Here is a 17053-nt window from a genome sequence, read left to right as displayed (position 1 = left end):
CTCGGGACACGCGGTCCAGCTGAGGGTCATCCCGTGACGGAGTGGCTGCTGTGATGACCCAGGGACAGAAACAGCTTTGACCACAGAACGTGACGTCCAGGTTGCGAAGGCGTCAGAACAGATCTGCCTCGGGATCTGGGGGTCCCTTACCGGGGGTGGGCGTGGGCCCCGAGCCCAGACAGGAGCCAGCTAGAGACTCAGACGTCACGAAGAAGGGAAGACGTGCTTGCCTGCCCCGGTACTAATCAGCCCCTCTGCTGGCCCTGCAATGATGACCTAGGCCTGAGAATCTGTTTCTGCCTCAAGGGGTAGAAAGGGGAATAGATTCCATTACTTCCCTGTTTGCAATGGATTATTAAATCCAGCAGTAACCGTGGCATCGGAGAGGTGTTGGTACAGAGGGAGCCGGGGTCCTGTGGCCTTGGGTCCACCCCAGAGATCGTCACGGGAGAGAGCTGCTCAGGGTGTGAGCCGTGGGGCGGGGGCGGCTGTGAAACTGAGGTCCACCGCCCAGGGTCGACAGCTGGGGGCTTGTCTCCGCTGGTGCTTCCCAGGCAGCAGAACCGGCCCCTCTAGGAAGCCCCCTCCAGATGGCGTGGCCCAGGCCCTCAGTAAGCTCAGCTGGGGCTATGTGAGCTGAGGGGCTCGGAGCACCCCGCAAGGGATCCACCTGGTTGCAGACAAGCAGTGCTGGGCTGCCGCCCGACCTCCATGCCCTTCTGCTCAGCCCAGCAGCCTCCCCTTCCCAGGGGTTTCCCATTCTGCCTTTTCCCTGGACTTTCCAGCTCACTTTGTCCAAGTCCACTGCACGTAAAGCTTGATCCTGAGACAGTGAAGTTCGTGAGGTCTCTGCAGATGCTCAGCGGCCCCAAATCGCCCTTTCACCGCCATTGGCCAAAAGCACAGCCTGGGTGGGCCTCGAACAACTGTAGCCTCTTCCCCTCCTCTCCCCTCACCCCACACACTTGGAGGCACCCTGGGGCTGGGCCTGAGCTCGGCTCTCACTGCAGAGTGAACCTGCCCACCTCAGACACCCAGGCATGGCTCCCGCGTTCCCTCATCTGATCCTGCCACTGTGGCGGCTGCCTCCCAGCTCCCGACAACGTCAGGTCAGCCCCGGCCTCGCGGTGCTCCGGGTTTCAGCCTTGAGAGACTTGCCATGTGTCGGCTGTGGGCGCTGTGATGCACCAGGGCCTGGTCACGGGTTCTCAAAGCAGAGATTCTCCTGGCACCCCTCGTGTGCCCTCCAAGGGCCTAAAATGCAGACGCCCCACACTCCGTGCCCTGTCCTGCGCAGGAACCAGGGTGGCCTCCCCTTTCTGCAGCTTGGGCTCGAGCCGGGACCCCACACTGATGTCTCAGCCCAGCTCTGCCCCAGCCTAGAAGTCCCACCTGATTTCAAACACAGCGGATGACGCTGACATTTCCAGCCCACAGCGTGGCCTGCACCGCGCTCCAGGTCACCACAGGGGTGAGAATTCTGGGAGCCCAGCTGCCGAGTGCTTCTAGGGTTGGAGCTGAGCTGGCTCCACCTGTGAACAGCGGCCTGGGGGCCCCTCATCCCTGTTCTACTGAAAGCCCCACAACCATCCGGGGGAGGCAGCTTTTATTAAATTTCAGTTTTTGTCGGTTGCCTCGCTCTTCAGACAGCAAGTGAGGGAAGCGTGTTCTCATCCTCACTGTCGACGTTGTAAACCTGAGGGAAGGGAATTCTCTCTCACGTGCTGTAGGGTGCTGGCCCCACCAGGCCTCCCAGGAGACCTCCCCATACGTCAGAAGAAGGGCCCCAATTGAAAGGGAGGCCGGAGATGTGCTCGCAAAAACCACCCCCAGCAAGACGCCAGGCATCCTAGCCACCCGACATTCAGGCCGTGCGTGTCCTCAGAGCCTGTTTTAAAGCGGGAGGGATTTGGGGTGGAAAATTGCTCCTGCAGAAATCAGAGATGAGAAAAATAAATTAGGGAACCAGCGTCGGGATCCAGACTGCTGTGAAAGAGCCACGGGGCTCAGCATCCAACGGGTGCACCTGGGGCTGGGCGAGTCCGGCTCCAGAAGGCGGGTGGGGCCGGGAGCCTGAGACGGGATGAGAGGGTGGGAAGGGGCTTGTTGAGAAATCTAAGGGCCACGGGCCACCAAAAACAAACCAGGAGGTGTGAGTCAGTGGGGAGGCTGGGCGCCAGGAAGCCTGCGCTCTGGGACATGCGTGGGGCAAGAGGAGCGCCCTGAGCTTGGCGACGCGGGCCGCGCACCGGGGAGGGATCCGCCTGTCCACGTGGAGCCGCTCCCGGCCGGCGTTGGCCATGCTGCCGCCCCACCATGGCTCCGTGGCTCCAGCCGGAATGGCAATGCCTGGTTCCACAGCTGCCTGGGAGCGTGAGTCACGTGCCCCACGGAACACGGCGGGCAGCCCAGGTGAGGATTGGCGAAAGCCGACTGATGTGTTTTGGCTTGTGTGATCTGTGGGAGCGTCCTCTGTCATCAGCCTAACTGGGCAACAGATCCCGCCTCACCATGCCCTGCAGCAGCTGCGGCCATGGGCATCCCACAGCCTGACGCCCCCCTCGCGCTTCCCCTCGCGCTTCCCTGCACCGCCGTGCCATCCTGGCTCCGTCGCTGCCACCTGAGACCCCCATCAAGTAGCTGAGCTCTGTGCCTGTTTTCACGCTTCTGTATGTGTAGGAGGCCCTCCACCGATGTTGATCGGGGTCAATGTGATAAACCTGAGGGAGAGGGAATTCTCTCACCCCCACGGACACACAGGATGGGTGTGGGGGCAAAGTGAGATCATGAACAAAAGCACTTGGGTCTGTCTTGGACACATCGCCAGGATTAGCCACGGTTGTCAGCCACCACAGAGCTGCGGTTTCAGCCTGGAGGTCTGTGGCGTGCGTGGTTGGAGTACTCACCGGACTCACGTGGTTGTGACTCCGGAAGATCGTGCCTTCCTGGAAACCTTGGAATGCGCTTCAGCAGGAACGCCAGTGAAGAGTGGGGGAGAGAGCACGAATTCCCAAAGGCGGATGGAGTTCGGTAGGACCCCTTCTCTGTCTCCCACATCAGGCGGTGCCTGGTGGGTGCAGATTCACCCCCTGGTGGGCTGTGGTTCCCTCACCTGCTCTGGAAGCTGATCTTGGCTCTGAACATGGAGAAATGATGCCCTGTCAGCCTCGAGGAACCGTGAGAAGGCAGCTCTACCCGCTGTTTTCTTTCATTGTTAGAGAAAAGTCATGCCCCGGAGGTGTCATTCCTGGTTGTTTATGTTGATGGCAAAACTTGGACTCTTGTCATACAGCAAACAGAAGACAATCTGATCTTTGTTTTCCAGGGGTTTCGACTTTGAACAAAACCCCTTTTGTCCAGTACTGTAGCGTGTACCTGGTAGAGTAATTCAAGCTCAACACGAGGTTGCATAAAAATGCGGGCCTGGGGGAGAAGTGAACTGTGCTGGGATTATTCCTTGCTGTGCATGGCACCTGCAGCCTGCAGGCAGCTCGGCGCTAGATCTCCCCGCCCCCGACGCCACCTGGGGACCAGATGTTACTGTTGGCGGAAGAAGGGGGTCCAGGGCACTGTCTCAGCCTTTGGGGCTTCCACAGTGGAGCACCACCGGCCAGGCACCTTGTAAACAACAGACATTCATTTCTCACAGCTCTGGGGGCTGGAAGTCTGAGGTTGGGGCTGGTACGGTCGGGTTCTGGTGAGGACCGTTCCAAGTTGCAGATAGCCAAAATCCTGCCACATCCTCACGTGGCAGGACAGGCGATTTGTCTCTTCCTCCTCGTGGGACGGCAGTCCCGTTGGATCAGGGCCCCACCCTGATGACATTGTTTAACCCCCAGTTACCTCCTGCAAACACCATTCTCAAGTAGAGTCACGCAGACGGGGGTTAGGACTTCAACATGAGGTTGAGGGGACACGATTCTGTCCATAGCAGTGACCCCACTTGTCTAAATCCACAGGGCTGGGCCTGCCCCCTGCCCCCCTGCCTGCCCATCCCCAGGTCCCCGTTCTTGCCCCCAGGCCCCCCACCCCCCCGCCAGGTGCTGCGTGTGCTGCAGACAGAGCCCCTGAGGAGCCAGGAGCTGCCGGGCACCAACCACACAGGAAGCCAACGGATGGGGCAGGCTCGTGCCTGCCGCCGTGTCGCTCGTGCCGATTTTCATTCTCAGATCTTGTCACCTCTGTCTTATAGCAGAAGGGGGCCCTGAAGACCCCAGCTGTCCCCCGGGAGCCAGGCCACACCAAGGCAGCCAAGGGGACTACGTTGGGAGAAGGATGTGGTCGGGGCCATTAAGAGCTGTGAGGAGCCCCCAGGTCCGCCCTGGGTGAGGGGCTCTGCCTGCCCTGGGACTGCATAGACCCGGCTGGGGCTTTAGAACAGGAACCGTTCGAGGGGCTGCGGCTGGTGAAGCCCACTCACGTCCTGGCTCCTGTTGCCGTGTAGGGATGGCAGCCCATTTTCCAGGCTTGGGGATTCTTTAAGAGAGGCCAGGATTGTGCCGAACGCTCTTTGGCTGACGATGGCCGTGGCAGGGGCTTTGGGAGGGGAGGTCCTGGGGGAGAGGCTTGCCCAGCTCACTGCCTATGTCTGTGGCCAGAATTGGCACCTGCATGGGGCCTGGAAACGTCGTGCTCACCTGGGGCGGAAGCCGCCCTCCAGGACTCAGCTCCCAACGCCACTGCTACCGAGGCAGACTCTCTGCAGCGGCATCAGGGAGAAGCTGGGCCCCAGAACAGCACCAGGCACGGGACAGGCCCTCCGTGCCTTCCACGGAGGACACAAGTGTGAGGCCCGGGTCTGCGGGGACGGTTTACCTGTCAGCTCTGCATGCCGCTGACCGCTGCGCGCCGCCTCCACGGACAGTCCCCGTGGATGATGGGGCTGCTGTGGACACTGGGGCTGCCATGGACGATGGGGCTGCCGTGGACGATGGGGCAGCCACCATGGACAATGGGACTGCCATGGACACGGCAGCCAGCCTGCTCTGTGGGAACATGCTTTGTAAAGCCAGCCGGCCCTGAGGCCAGCACTCGCCTTCCACACTCTGCTCTTTGTAACGAGTTTCATAAACTCACCCTCAAGTGATCGGTGTTTCTGGTGCACCATTGCTTAGCCTGAAAATGAGCTGCCCTTTTCCTGAGCCCATCCGTTCGCCACCTCCACCCCAGGCCCACGTGGCTGATATCATCAGGAGGCAGCCAGAGGCCACCTGGCGCAGGGTGAGCCCGGAACACGTGCTCTCAGCATGAACTGGGCCTGTGTGGCTCCCTCCACGGGTAACAGCGTGAACTGGGCCTGTGCGGCTCCCTCCACGGGCGAGACTCCCAGGCTCTCATGCAGACGCTCGCTCACTTCCTCACTGATAGGATGTATCTTACGAGGCTCTGGTATACAGAGCAGGCATCCGTCTTCTCTGAAACCCACACAAAAAGCACAGTTTAGGCCAAGCCCAGGTGCAGTATGTTCATGCGTTTAAGCTTCTTAGATGCTGGGATGTGGAAGCAGCCATGTGGCTTTCCTTTGCTTGTGAAGGTGAGTTTGCACTTTCCAGCTTCTCTCTGTATTGGGAAGGCTGCAGCTCTCCAGGACGTGACTTAGCAGAGAACATCCCGCTGCATCCTCATAGGCCAGCGGGTCAGGCGGGGCCATCCCAAAATGTCCCCCGTGGGTGCCAGGTGCCTCGCGGGTCCCTGCCAGCCACGGCCCTTTGTCCCTGGCTGTGCTTCGCAGCAGTGCTCCTTGGGGCAAGGACAGGGAGATGGGGCAGTCGCCTGGGGAAGGCCCGGTCCCAGTGGGAGGCAGCCTCGGAGCAGCTGGGATGGCACAAGATGCCTCTGCCAGGGCTGAGAAACCATCCGGCCAACCCCAGACTTGAGCCGGACTTCATGGGCAAGGCTGGGAGGAGCCTCGTGGAGACCCAGCCCAGGGAGACCCCAGCCCAGGGAGGGGCACTGCGGCAGGAACAGGCCCGCACCTGCAGGGTCAGCCCGGGCCACCTTCCAAGCACGGTGACCACACCCGCAGCTCATGCTGCCAGCTCTGGGCCAAGGGACCTGGACTGGCTCTCCAGACTCACAAGATGCCGTCGTGGGCAGGGCACATGCGGTGATCCCAGGCTTCAAGTCGCTGCCTCCAGCTCCCCGCAAATAGCTCTGGGCGGGAGAGGAGCAGCGGGCAGGCACACGACTTTATTCCTGAGCGGAGCCTGTTGCCACAGCCTCTGTGGACTGGAGCCCCGGGCTTCAGAAAGAGAGGGAGCGCCTGCTTGTGGGTGGGGGGGGACAGGAGCAGCCAACCTGGTGGGGTTCCAGCGAAGCGTCCACTCGGCCTTCTGCTTGCCCCTGGGAGTGGTGGACACGTCAGTGCTGGGCCTGCTCCGAACCTGCAGGGCAAGCAGCCCGTGCATCCCGATGCCACTGCCGGCCGTCAGCATCCTGGGGAGGTGGGTCGTGTGTCCCAGCGCCGTGTGCCCCTCGCCACCACGATCCTAGGTCAGGATTTCCCCAGGAAGAATCCATGTGGCTGGAGAGATGTGGGGGTTAATGCCGGCACCACTGCAGTTTTAAACGGGCAGTGTCTGCGCTGTGTTCTTGGTGTTCTCCAGCCAGCAGCAGCAGACGCCACCCGGTTGCCCCAGCCCCAGCGGCTCTCCGGCATCACCGGCCTTGGCCCATGGGGCGGCTGATTTACAGGACAGCTGTGCACGGGGCCTTTAGTGTCCGGCAGAGCTGGTGGGTGAGAGTTTTTAAAGCGCTCGGGGGACACTTCACAGAAGAGGCGCACTGGCCCCCGTGCCTGGCCGTGTTTCTGGGCCCTGGCTGAAAATCCCATGCAGCGGAGAGAGGATCCCAACAGGGTATTAATTTAACCTTCCAGCCATGTGCTTTTGCTTAAGATCATAAACTCTGAAAATTACCAGCCTAATTTAGAATGGAGGCTTGGCCATTCGGGACACCAGCGTCTTCTGAGCGGGAGAGATGTGGGTGCCCACCGGCGTCTCACTCCCACGTCTGGGCCTGTTTCCGGTGACCCCTGCACCTCTCAAAGGCGCAGGCCTGAGTTCACGGAGACCACTGGCTAGGTCCTGCCTCTGGGGCTCCCCATCGTCTGGCTTTGTCGTGGACTCGTCATTTCTGGATTTACCACATGCTTGAAGCTGGAACAGCAGGAAGGGGCAGTTCCTGAGGCCCAGCTGCATCCGAAGAGCTGGTGGGGGTGCCATGGCTTGAGGCCAACCTGTGTGCCCTGGATGAAAATGACTCCAGCTCTGTGGTCTCCAGACGGTGGTTAGAGCCCCACCCTCCACAGGCACCGCCTCCCGCCACCCCTTCAAAAAAGTGTTGCAGCCCAGGGCCCAGATATTCGACTTTCTAATGTAAAGCGAGGCGGGTGGGATTTCCCAGTCAATGTGAGGGCGCCTTCTCCTCCGCAGCCCCCTGACTTGCACAGGCAGTTCTGGGGCTCTGCCCCATCCGTGAACCCTCAGCTGAAGAGGGCAGCCCCAGAGGCAGCCACATTCAGGTGGCTGGAGGCAGAGTCCTCCCCTCAGGAACCCCCCCACCCAGCGCTGCCAGGGCTTGTGCACCTCCTTCAGCCGAAACTAAGGAGAACGCGCGGGCTGAGAGCTGCAGACCCCTGGCTCCTGGGGTGTGATTCCAGCGTGACCTGGTTCCTGGGGTGTGATTCCAGCGTGACCTGGTTCCTGGGGTGTTCCAGCGTGACCTGGCTGGGGTGTGATTCCAGCGTGACCTGGTTCCTGGGGTGTGATTCCAGCGTGACCTGGTTCCTGGGGTGTGATTCCAGCGTGACCTGGTTCCTGGGGTGTGATTCCAGCGTGACCTGGTTCCTGGGGTGTGATTCCAGCGTGACCTCGGCAGCGCTTATAGGGCGGGGTGGCCGACAAGGCTGGGGGAGCACACCCATCCTCCCCCCTGCCGAGGGCACCACTGCAGAGGCAGCCGCTGGCCTCATCCTCCAAGCTTCACAGCTTGGCCCGCACCCCCTGTGTTCACTGTGGCTGGATTTGCCCCAGGCCAAAGGCTGGGGACGCCTGGGGTGCAGAGCCCCAGGAAGGCCTGGCACGACCCTCAGCAGAGTGTGGCTTTATGGGCCCTGGTCAGTGAGCTGCAGGCTGTGTCCTGGGAAGGCCTTGTAATCACGATGGCCCCGTGATTTTCTTCCTTCCTCCTGGACATCAGCACCTCCTGGTCACCCACCCCCTCTAAAACCTCAGCCTCCCTACTCAGTGTGCAGGGCGGACGCTTTAAACCTCGATCTCTCCCTACTCAGTGTACAGGGCGGATGCTTTAAACCTCAGCCTCCCTAGTCAGTGTGCAGGGAGGACGATAGAAAGATTTGAATGAGTGAATGAAAGTAGGGACTTGAAAAGTCAGCACAAAAGCAACAAAATGCAGCAACTCCACTGGGAATCTCTGGGTGGAAAGCTCTGGTTCACTTTCTCCGGACTCAGGCTGGTGAGAGCCTACAGCTGGGAATGGCCCATACGGGTTAGTCCCTGTGATGCCTCCAGTGTGGCAGAAAGGTGGCTTGGCCACCACGGATGACTCGCCCCTGCCCTCACGACCACTGGGACCTGTGGGGGGGGGAGGGGGCGGCTGCAGGGGAGGCTGCACGTGGCATAGGTGCTCCTGCATCGCGAGCTGCAGGAAAACGCCGTCTCCATCGTTCGCAGCTGCTGGTGGACTCCTCGGCACCCAGCCGTGGTGGGGAACAGCTGCATGGATGTGGGCTCAAGCCCGAGGCTAAATATTTTCTGTCGAATTGTGGAAATGCTTTTGTTTACTGCAGGAGGCTGCCAGGCCCTCTGTGGCGGTGTTTGCACCGGGAGCCTGTGTGCTGGCTTTGGGGGCCACGCATAGGCCTCCAGGTGGTGACGGGAGGCGAGTTTCCCTCCCTGTGGCCGACCCTGCTGCCAAAAGCCCACCAGTGTGCAGCCCGTGGGGAGGAGAAAACAGGCTGAGGAAACCTGCTCACAGCTTGCTGTCTGCGTAGCATTCGCTCAGAGTGGCGCCGCGTGTCTGTTAGGAATTTACGTGCGCCATTGCGAGAGCTTTAGAGCCACTGAGGCGTCTGATGTCTCCTCTAAGTAGCACGAGAGGCCTGAGACCAGCAGAAAAACAGCAACCGCAGGAATGCTGGCTGGGATCCGCCTCACCGCTCCTGCTGACTGCACGCCCTGCCTGTTTTCTTCCCGACACCCCCGCAGAAGCAGGCACAAAGGCTGGGGTGGGCGCGGGCCGGGAGCCGGTGTCGGCTCTGGCCCAGTCCTGGCAGAGCAGCCTTGGGGACCCGGCGCCCGACCTGTAGGCTCCTCCCCAAAGCCCTGGACTTCTAGGGAGGGCTGGGTGGGAGAAAGCTCTAGAAACTCGGGAGCCCCCTGTTCCGTCCAAGGCTGCCCGGTCACGGCCTCCACACAGCCCATCCCTTTAGAAGGGGACTCAGGAGCACCGTGGAGGCGGTCCCGCCTCTGCGACAGCGTTTTTCTTTCGCAGTGACGGACGGCTTCTCTCCTGGAGCAGTCATTCACCTTTGCGGTAGGATCTTTACTGACTCCTGAAAGCCGTCTTGTTGTGTGTTCGAGTTCACCAAATGTGCAGACATTCATCAAACTGAGTGTCGGCAGCAGAAATGCAGTCGTGCATCCAAGTTGAAACTTTCGCTTTGGTTCCTACAAATCCACAGGCCCCTGGGTCCAGGGCTCCCACTGCAGTTTGCAAGTGGATTTTTATAGCACGTTAGTGCTGCAGGAGATTCCAAGGAAAATAGTCCTCGCCAGTATTAGAACCAGCTGCGACTCTCTCGGCCGATGACTCACGCCGTTTTTTTTTTTTAATGGGGTGGGAGAACCAGGCAGGAGACAGAGGGACCCAGTCAGGGCCCTGTTGGTTTTGCGGAGGGCGTCCCAGCCACAAGCCTGCCTGATCATACTCATCCACAACTCATGTTTATGTAATTTTTTTTTCCTTCTCACAGTTCCAATTATAAAGACAGAACCCACTGATGATTATGAGCCTGCTCCAACCTGTGGACCGGTGAACCAGGGGTTAAGTCCTCTCCCAAGACCATACTACAGCCAGCAGCTCGCGATGCCCCCGGACCCCGGCTCCTGCCTCGTGGCCGGCTTCCCGCCCTGTCCGCAGAGAAGCACCCTGATGGCAGCGGCCCCCGGTGCGAGCCCCAAGCTCCACGACCTTTCTCCCGCCGCCTACACCAAGGGCGTCGCCAGCCCAGGCCACTGTCACCTCGGACTCCCGCAGCCAGCCGGAGAGGCCCCCGCTGTCCAGGACGTGCCCAGGCCAGTGGCCACACACCCCGGCTCGCCCGGGCAGCCGCCCCCGGCCCTGCTGCCGCAGCAGGTGAGTGCGCCTCCAAGCAGTAGCTGCCCCCCTGGTCTCGAACACTCGCTCTGCCCCAGCAGCCCCTCTCCTCCACTCCCGCCCGCCGCCCAAGAGCCGACCTGCCTGCAGCCCTGCAGCCCAGCGTGCCCGCCCGCCACGGGCCGCCCGCAGCACCCGCCGCCCACGGTCCGCAGGGACGAGTCTCCGACCGCCCGGCCACGGCTGCTGCCAGAGGCGCATGAGGACGGTAGTCCTAATTTGGCCCCTATTCCTGTAACGGTCAAGCGAGAGCCTGAAGAATTGGACCAGTTGTACCTGGATGACGGTGAGTGGCCGCGGCCATGCAGATGTGCGCCCAGCCTGGCGCCATGGTGTGAGCTCACAGAGGGGCCGTGTGCGTGCTGCATGTGTGGCACGTGTGGAAGTGCACCGAGGCACCAGGCTGGGTGTGGGGTGCGTCCTCCTGATATAAAGTGCCCATGCGGTGCCACGGCGTCAGCACCAGCTGGGGTGCTCGCCATGAGATCTGCTCTGGTGATCGCAGTGTGGGGTCCTTGGCGGGTTCTGGGCTGCATACCCTCCTGCGAGACCTCTCCCGGGGTCTAAGGCTCACACTGGTGTCCAGGTTTGCTTCTGCAGCTGAATATGGAGCCGTGCAGCTCAGGCTCAAAGCCCAGACTTGGAGAGGGACCGGCCTCCGCGGTCGGGGCATCGTGGATGCCGCCTGGGTCCCGTGAATGGCTTGTAGGCGACAGCTTGGCCGAGGCGACAAGCGCGTTACCCTATGCGGCTCTGTAAACACATCTAAATGCCGTGGCGGCCTTGCCAGGAGCTCGCAGGATGGCCGTGACACCGGGGGCCCTAGACTGTGCCTTCAGGCCCAGGTGCAGGGTCTTCCCCGTCCAGCCCCTGGGCTCGCACAGCGCGGAGACGCACCCAACACCGCACACCTGAGGTGGTTAGGGAAGGAAGTGGCCCCACGTCTGTAGCCAGGCGGGTGATGTGGGGAGCCGGAGCACTCAGGCCTTTCTGTGTCGAGTGGTGACTGAAGGCGCCGTGGTGTTCTTGTCAAGTGTTTACGTTTTAAGGCGCAGCCCGACTTGCTTGCAGTCGCTCTGTGATCAGGGATGCACCTGCGGCCCTGCTGACCACGCGTTACAGGGCGATTCACCTCGTGTTTTCTGGCCCTGCGGTTTGTGTGCACGCTGTGATCGGGGACGTGATCGGGGATGCGCCCGCGGCCCTGCTGACCATGCGTTAGAGGGGATTCCACTCGTGTTTTCTGCTCGAATGGTTTGTGTGGGAACTGGCTTCATTTCCTCGGAGGCACAGTGAGTCCTCCCAAGTGTACGACGTTTCCCAGGCCCGGGTTCCAGCAGGCACACCCGGAGCCAGTGCCCACTCCCTGCCCAGTGGCCTGGGGTCCAGGCGAGCCTCGGCCTTCTGGGGTGGGGGCGGCATCAGCCCCTCCTGATGGGGGGGCAGGGACTCCCAGGCATCGGGAGCTCAGTTTCCCATCTGCTGGGAAGGGAGTGAGGCCTCGCCAAACGCCTTCCTGCTGTTTCCTGACTGAAGGCTACAAGCTTTTTGAGGAGGATGCATGCAAGTATTTTAGCCCCCAAAATATTAAGCTCTTGAGCCCACAGCCCTGGTGTGTGTGTGTGTGTGTGTGTGAGCTTGAGGTAGTGTGTCCCGTGGAGCCCGCAGCCCTGGTGTGTGTGTGTGTGTGTGTGAGCTTGAGGTAGCGTGTCCCATGGAGCCTGCAGTCCTCATCGTCTGTTTTTGCGGGAGTGTGTCCCGTCAGCTCAGGAGGCTGCTGCCTCCCTGGGGCTGTCCCTTGGAGCCACACACTGGAGGCCCGTGGCTGCCCCGGCCACTCTCCAGAGGTTCATGATGACTGTGGGGCGGGGCCAGGACAGTGTTCCGTGTCCTGTGCAGATGTCGTCCTGAAGTTCTTTCTGTCTGACCTGCCTGCTGTCCTCCTTGTCCACCCGTGAGGCCAGCCGGAGCTCTGTGTGGGGCCCGTGTCCCTGCTCTGCTGTCTCCTGAGCACAGATGGACTCTGCCTTCCTCCCCAGCCCCTGCGCGAGGTGGACGCTGACGTCCGTGCCTCCAGTCCCTCACCCCTGCTTTGTCTCACGCAGTACCATGTAGTCCCAAGGCGGCTGGGAGATGCTGAGAAATTCTCTTCCCACCTGCCACGCCTTGTCCAGCTGTGACCCACCAGCCCTGGGCTCCCACGATTGGGCAGTGAGTGCCCTGCAGGCTCAGGTGGGAAGCAGGCCCCGGTCGTGTTTCTGCTGCCCTGGGGCCCACGTGTGGCTTTATGGCGAGGGTAGAGTTCGGGGTGGGACTTGGGGCAGGTGAGCAGTGGGAGTGCTGGGGGCTGGGACGTGTTCTGCGTCAACACAGCAGGCAGGGGACTGTCGACCCGCATGGTGCTCAGGTGAGATCATCCCTCTACCCAGCCCGTCACTGCCAAAGTCTCACCAGGTGGCCCGGGCCCCTCTGGCCTTGGTCCTAGAGGTCAAAGCTAAGTGAGCCAGGCCTCGCCTTGGGGCCTGGTGGGCCACAGAGGGTGGGCTCTTGTGTTGCTGAGTGCACAGGCTGGGGACGTTGGAGCTGCACGGGTGTGGGTGTGACCCCGCCCTGGCCTGCCTGACCATCTGACCGTGTGTGGACATGGAGGGGATGGGACCAGGGGAGGGGGGTGCACGGATGACTCCCTGACACATGGAAGGGCTGAGGCCAGAGTGCCTCTGCCATGGGGCTGGGCCTGGCCTGCGGCTCCTCTGAGGATGCCCAATGCCATGTTCCCGTTGGGGCCTCTCCTGACAGCCACTGGGACCCTGGAGCCCAGGATTCGCCAGCTGTAAAGTAGTCACTCACACCCCTTTTAAGAAAGTTTATTTCCCAGAGTGCTGCCGTCGGGACACTTGAGGACAACTTCTCCCCGCAGAGTGAGCTCAGTTCCCAGCAGGCCTCTCTCCCCATTTTCCTCGCGCTGTTGCCGTGGTGATCTTCCCCAAACTCGGATCTAATGGGTCACATGCTGTTCAAAGGACCCAGGGGTTTCTGTGTTGCCAGAGCAGAGACGGCCTTGGAGTCTGGCTCCAGCCTCCCACCACCCCAGCCCACGGACCACAATCATCTCGTCCGTGTATGCCTCATCAGGCCCAAGGCCGGTCCTGGGACCTTGAGCACAGACACCGAGTGCCAGCCCTGCACGCTGTTCTGGCCACAATTTATGAGTCCTGTGTTCATTCTGTTTCCTTAACCTGGGACCAGCCACACACAAGCTTTTGGGGTTAGCACATGGCGCTGGTTGGGGTTAGCACATGGGGCTGGTTGGGGTTAGCACATGGCACTGGTTGGGGTTAGCACATGGCGCTGGTTGGGGCTAGCACATGGCGCTGGTTGGGGCTAGCACATGGCGCTGGTTGGGGTGGTTAGCACATGGCGCTGGTTGGGGCTAGCACATGGCGCTGGTTGGGGCTAGCACATGGCACTGGTTGGGGTTAGCATATGGCGCTAGGTGGTGCCACTTTGGGGGTCGGGGTTGGGATGGAGGTTGAGATACCTCTGCAGACACCTCCCTATGACATGGCAAATGTATACAGGTAATGTCCATCTCATCTCCACCTGTGAGGTCCCTTGATGCTCAGCCAGGACCACAGCAGTTAAGGCTCCAGGCAGCTGGAAGCAGTGTCAGCCATGGCCTGATCTGCCCCCGTGGGCAGACAGCCCCTCTCAGTCCTTCACAGGCAGGCAGGCGGGGCATGTGGCAGAGGAAGTTCTGCTCGTGGTGTGTGAAGGGGAGGGGAGAGTCCTGGGGGCTAAGGGGGTGCAGGTGGGGTAGTGTCTGGTGCACGCCCGGCTCTGGGTTAGGGCGGGGTGGTCCCTGGTGCAGGCTCAGGCTCTGGGTCACGGTGGGGTGGTCCCTGGTGCAGGCTCAGGCTCTCAGTCACAGTGGGGTAGTCCCTGATACAGGCCTGACATTGCCACCGCCCTGGGAGACAGGCACCAGGCCGTGGACTCCAGATTCCTCCTGAGCACTTGGGGGCAGGTCTACCCGCTCTAGACACCTGTTCCTCCCCACTGAGAAAAGCAGATTCAAATGCTTATTGCTCTGTTGGAGCTGAGTGGATGGAGCCTTCACTGAGAACGACACGGGCCGAGCCGTTTCCCACGTCCTGGGTGGATGGGGCCGTAGATGGGGCGCTGCCTGTCCTTGTGAGAAGATGGCTGGAGCATCCACCAACATGGCCGGGAAGGGTCCCGGGTCAGGGTTGAGTCTGGGTCGGCCCCTCCCCTGCAGATGACCTCTGGCTTGCCCTGGGTCCCTGGAACCTGGAACCCACACCCCAGGCTCACAAACGCCATGACATAAACGAGGTCAGGGCCCAGGTTGTGTCGGGAAAGCCTCACACAGGCCGAAGACCTGAATTGTGAGGTAGAACCCTGAGTCCCCCAGACTCCAGCTCCGCGGAAATGCGGGGGTCCACGTGGGGGCCATCTCGATGGGGACAGCGGGAGACGGAGCCCAGACCCCAACAAGCTCCGTGGAAATGCGAGGAGCCATCTTGATGGGGACGGCGGGAGAGGGAAGGCAGGCTGGGGTGAATGTGGGTTGTGTTGGTTTAGTATTAATATATATTTTGTCTAATTTCACAACCCCTAAGAGAATCGGGCACCTCAGCAGCCACTCTGGGGCTCAGTCGCTGGCTTAGAAAGTGGGCAAGCGTGACCTGGAGTTGGGGGCGGAGAAGGGTGGGGAACACAGGGGCCCCCAACAAGGGACGATCCCAGCACCTAGAGAAGGAGCAGAGACGGGAGACAGAAACAACCACGAACCCCAGGTCAAAAGTCGGTGCTGTGCGTGCCAAGTGTCCTCGGCGGGTGGAAAGTGTCGCTGTGTCTTTGTTAGTTTACACAACAGGGAGAGAGCAAAAAGCTGGGGTTGGAGGAAACAGGAGAGAAATAAGGCTGTGTGGCAGGGGCAAGACTCAGACACACCCCTGACTATCTGTAAATGGGCCGATGGGACAGAAGGCCAGGGGCCTCCTGGGCAGCCCCGAGCCCTGTGAGGTGCCTGTGGCAGGACGTGGGCGTGGCAGGTGACAGAAGCCCCGCCAGGTCCACTTTCCAGCCTCCCCGGCTTCCCTTCTGCGTGCCGCCGGCCTGGACACAACGAGCCTGGCGTGGGGCGCAGATTTAGTCTCCAGCCCTCTGCGAACCAAGCAGTGGTGGATCGCAGAGCTGCGTATGGGGAGAGGGGAAGACAGGCCAGCGCCTGGGATGTCCTCGTGGGGCCGGGAAACCAGCCCTGGCCCCTGGGCGCCCATCCGTGTTTAAGAGGCTTCCCTCCGCCTGACCAGAATCAGAGCTGTGGGTCCATGAATTGAGTCACTTCAGGGTCTTGCTGCTTCACGTGAACAGCTGCTCAGAGGCAGCCAGACACAATCCGGGGCCTCACACGCGGTAATGCTGACGACGGCCTGCCCGTGAGGACGTAGAAAGAACTTTCTCTGTGCGTATGGGTTTTTCATTTGTTTTGTTTGGGTTTTGATTTTGTTTTCCAGGAATGTAGAGTTAAAAGGCAATAATAGAATAGTGTCCAGTTGCAGAGTCTGGGTAGGGGGTCCACAGTGTCCGCGTTTGCGTCCCTGAGGGGTCTGAGAAGGGCAGTTCACACTGGAGCCTCCTCTGTGGCAGCCTCCGCTCGGCTGCAGGAACCTGAAGGTCACGCACAGCCCACATCCTGTGTGTCTCAAAGAATTCAAGCCTCAAAATGAAAAATGAGGCTGGGCACGGTGGCTCACACCTGTAATCCCAGCACTTTGGGAGGCCGAGGTGGGAGGATCACCTGAGGTTAGGGGTTCAAGACCAGCCTGGTCAACATGGTAGAACCCCATCTCTACTAAAAATACAAAAATTAGCTGGGCATGGGGCCTGGCGCGGTGGTTCACGCCTATAATCCCAGCACTTTGGGAGGCTGAGGCGGGTGGATCACGTGGTCAGGAGATCGAGACCATCCTGGCTAACATAGTGAAACCCATCTCTACTAAAAATACAAAAAATTAGCTGGGCATGGTGGTGGGCGCCTGTAGTCCCAGCTACTCGGGAGGCTGAGACAGGAGAATGGCGTGAATCTGGGAGGCAGAGCTTGCAGTGGGCAGAGATCACACCACTGCACTCCAGCCTAGGTGACAGCAAGACTCCATCTCAAAAAAAAAAAAAATTAGCTGGGTGTGGTGGTGCACGCCTGTAATCCCAGCTACTTGGGAGGCTGAGGCAGGAGAATCACTCGAACCCGGGAGATGGAGGTTGCAGTGAGCTGAGATCACGCTACTGCTCTCCAGCCTGGGTGACATAGCGAGATTCCATCTCAAAAAAGAAAAGAAAAGAAAAATGAATCCAGCTTTTTTTTTTTTTTTTTAGGATTTCTTTGCTTTCCAGTCCTTTCTGCTCCCAAGTTTTGTTTCAGAAGTGCTTGACCCATAAATTGCAATAATGAGGTCGTCTTTGTTTCTCCTGAAGATTGAGCTTTCTCCTCAGACTTCTTGAGCATGGCCGAGCCACAGAGGTTCGTTTCTTAAACAGTAGTTTTCTGTATCTTGCATTATTTTAAATGTAGAGTTGAAAAAATGCCACAGAGCTCTGTGTGGCCCCTTTTCCTGTGATTTCCCTGCAT

General features: G+C 60.3%; 1 protein-coding gene across 4 annotated transcripts in view; it reads left to right on the top strand.

Annotated features, from left to right (window-relative positions):
• The window catches only part of NFATC1 (nuclear factor of activated T cells 1), a 126844-nt gene that overhangs the window by 76922 nt on the left and 32869 nt on the right, over window positions 1-17053 (top strand). For 2 of the 4 annotated variants that reach the window (XM_030810243.1, XM_030810242.1), the window contains exon 9: window positions 9995-10377. In XM_030810243.1, coding sequence (XP_030666103.1) covers window positions 9995-10377 — 383 coding nt within the window. Of the gene's footprint in view, window positions 1-9994; window positions 10685-17053 lie in introns of all 4 variants that reach the window. The other 2 variants (XM_030810241.1, XM_030810240.1) reach the window with 1 other exon arrangement.

The sequence above is a fragment of the Nomascus leucogenys genome, chromosome 4 (assembly GCF_006542625.1).
Source record: "Nomascus leucogenys isolate Asia chromosome 4, Asia_NLE_v1, whole genome shotgun sequence".
Lineage (NCBI taxonomy): Eukaryota > Metazoa > Chordata > Mammalia > Primates > Hylobatidae > Nomascus > Nomascus leucogenys.
Note: the sequence above shows the minus strand (reverse complement) of the source record. Positions and strands in the feature narration are given on the sequence as shown.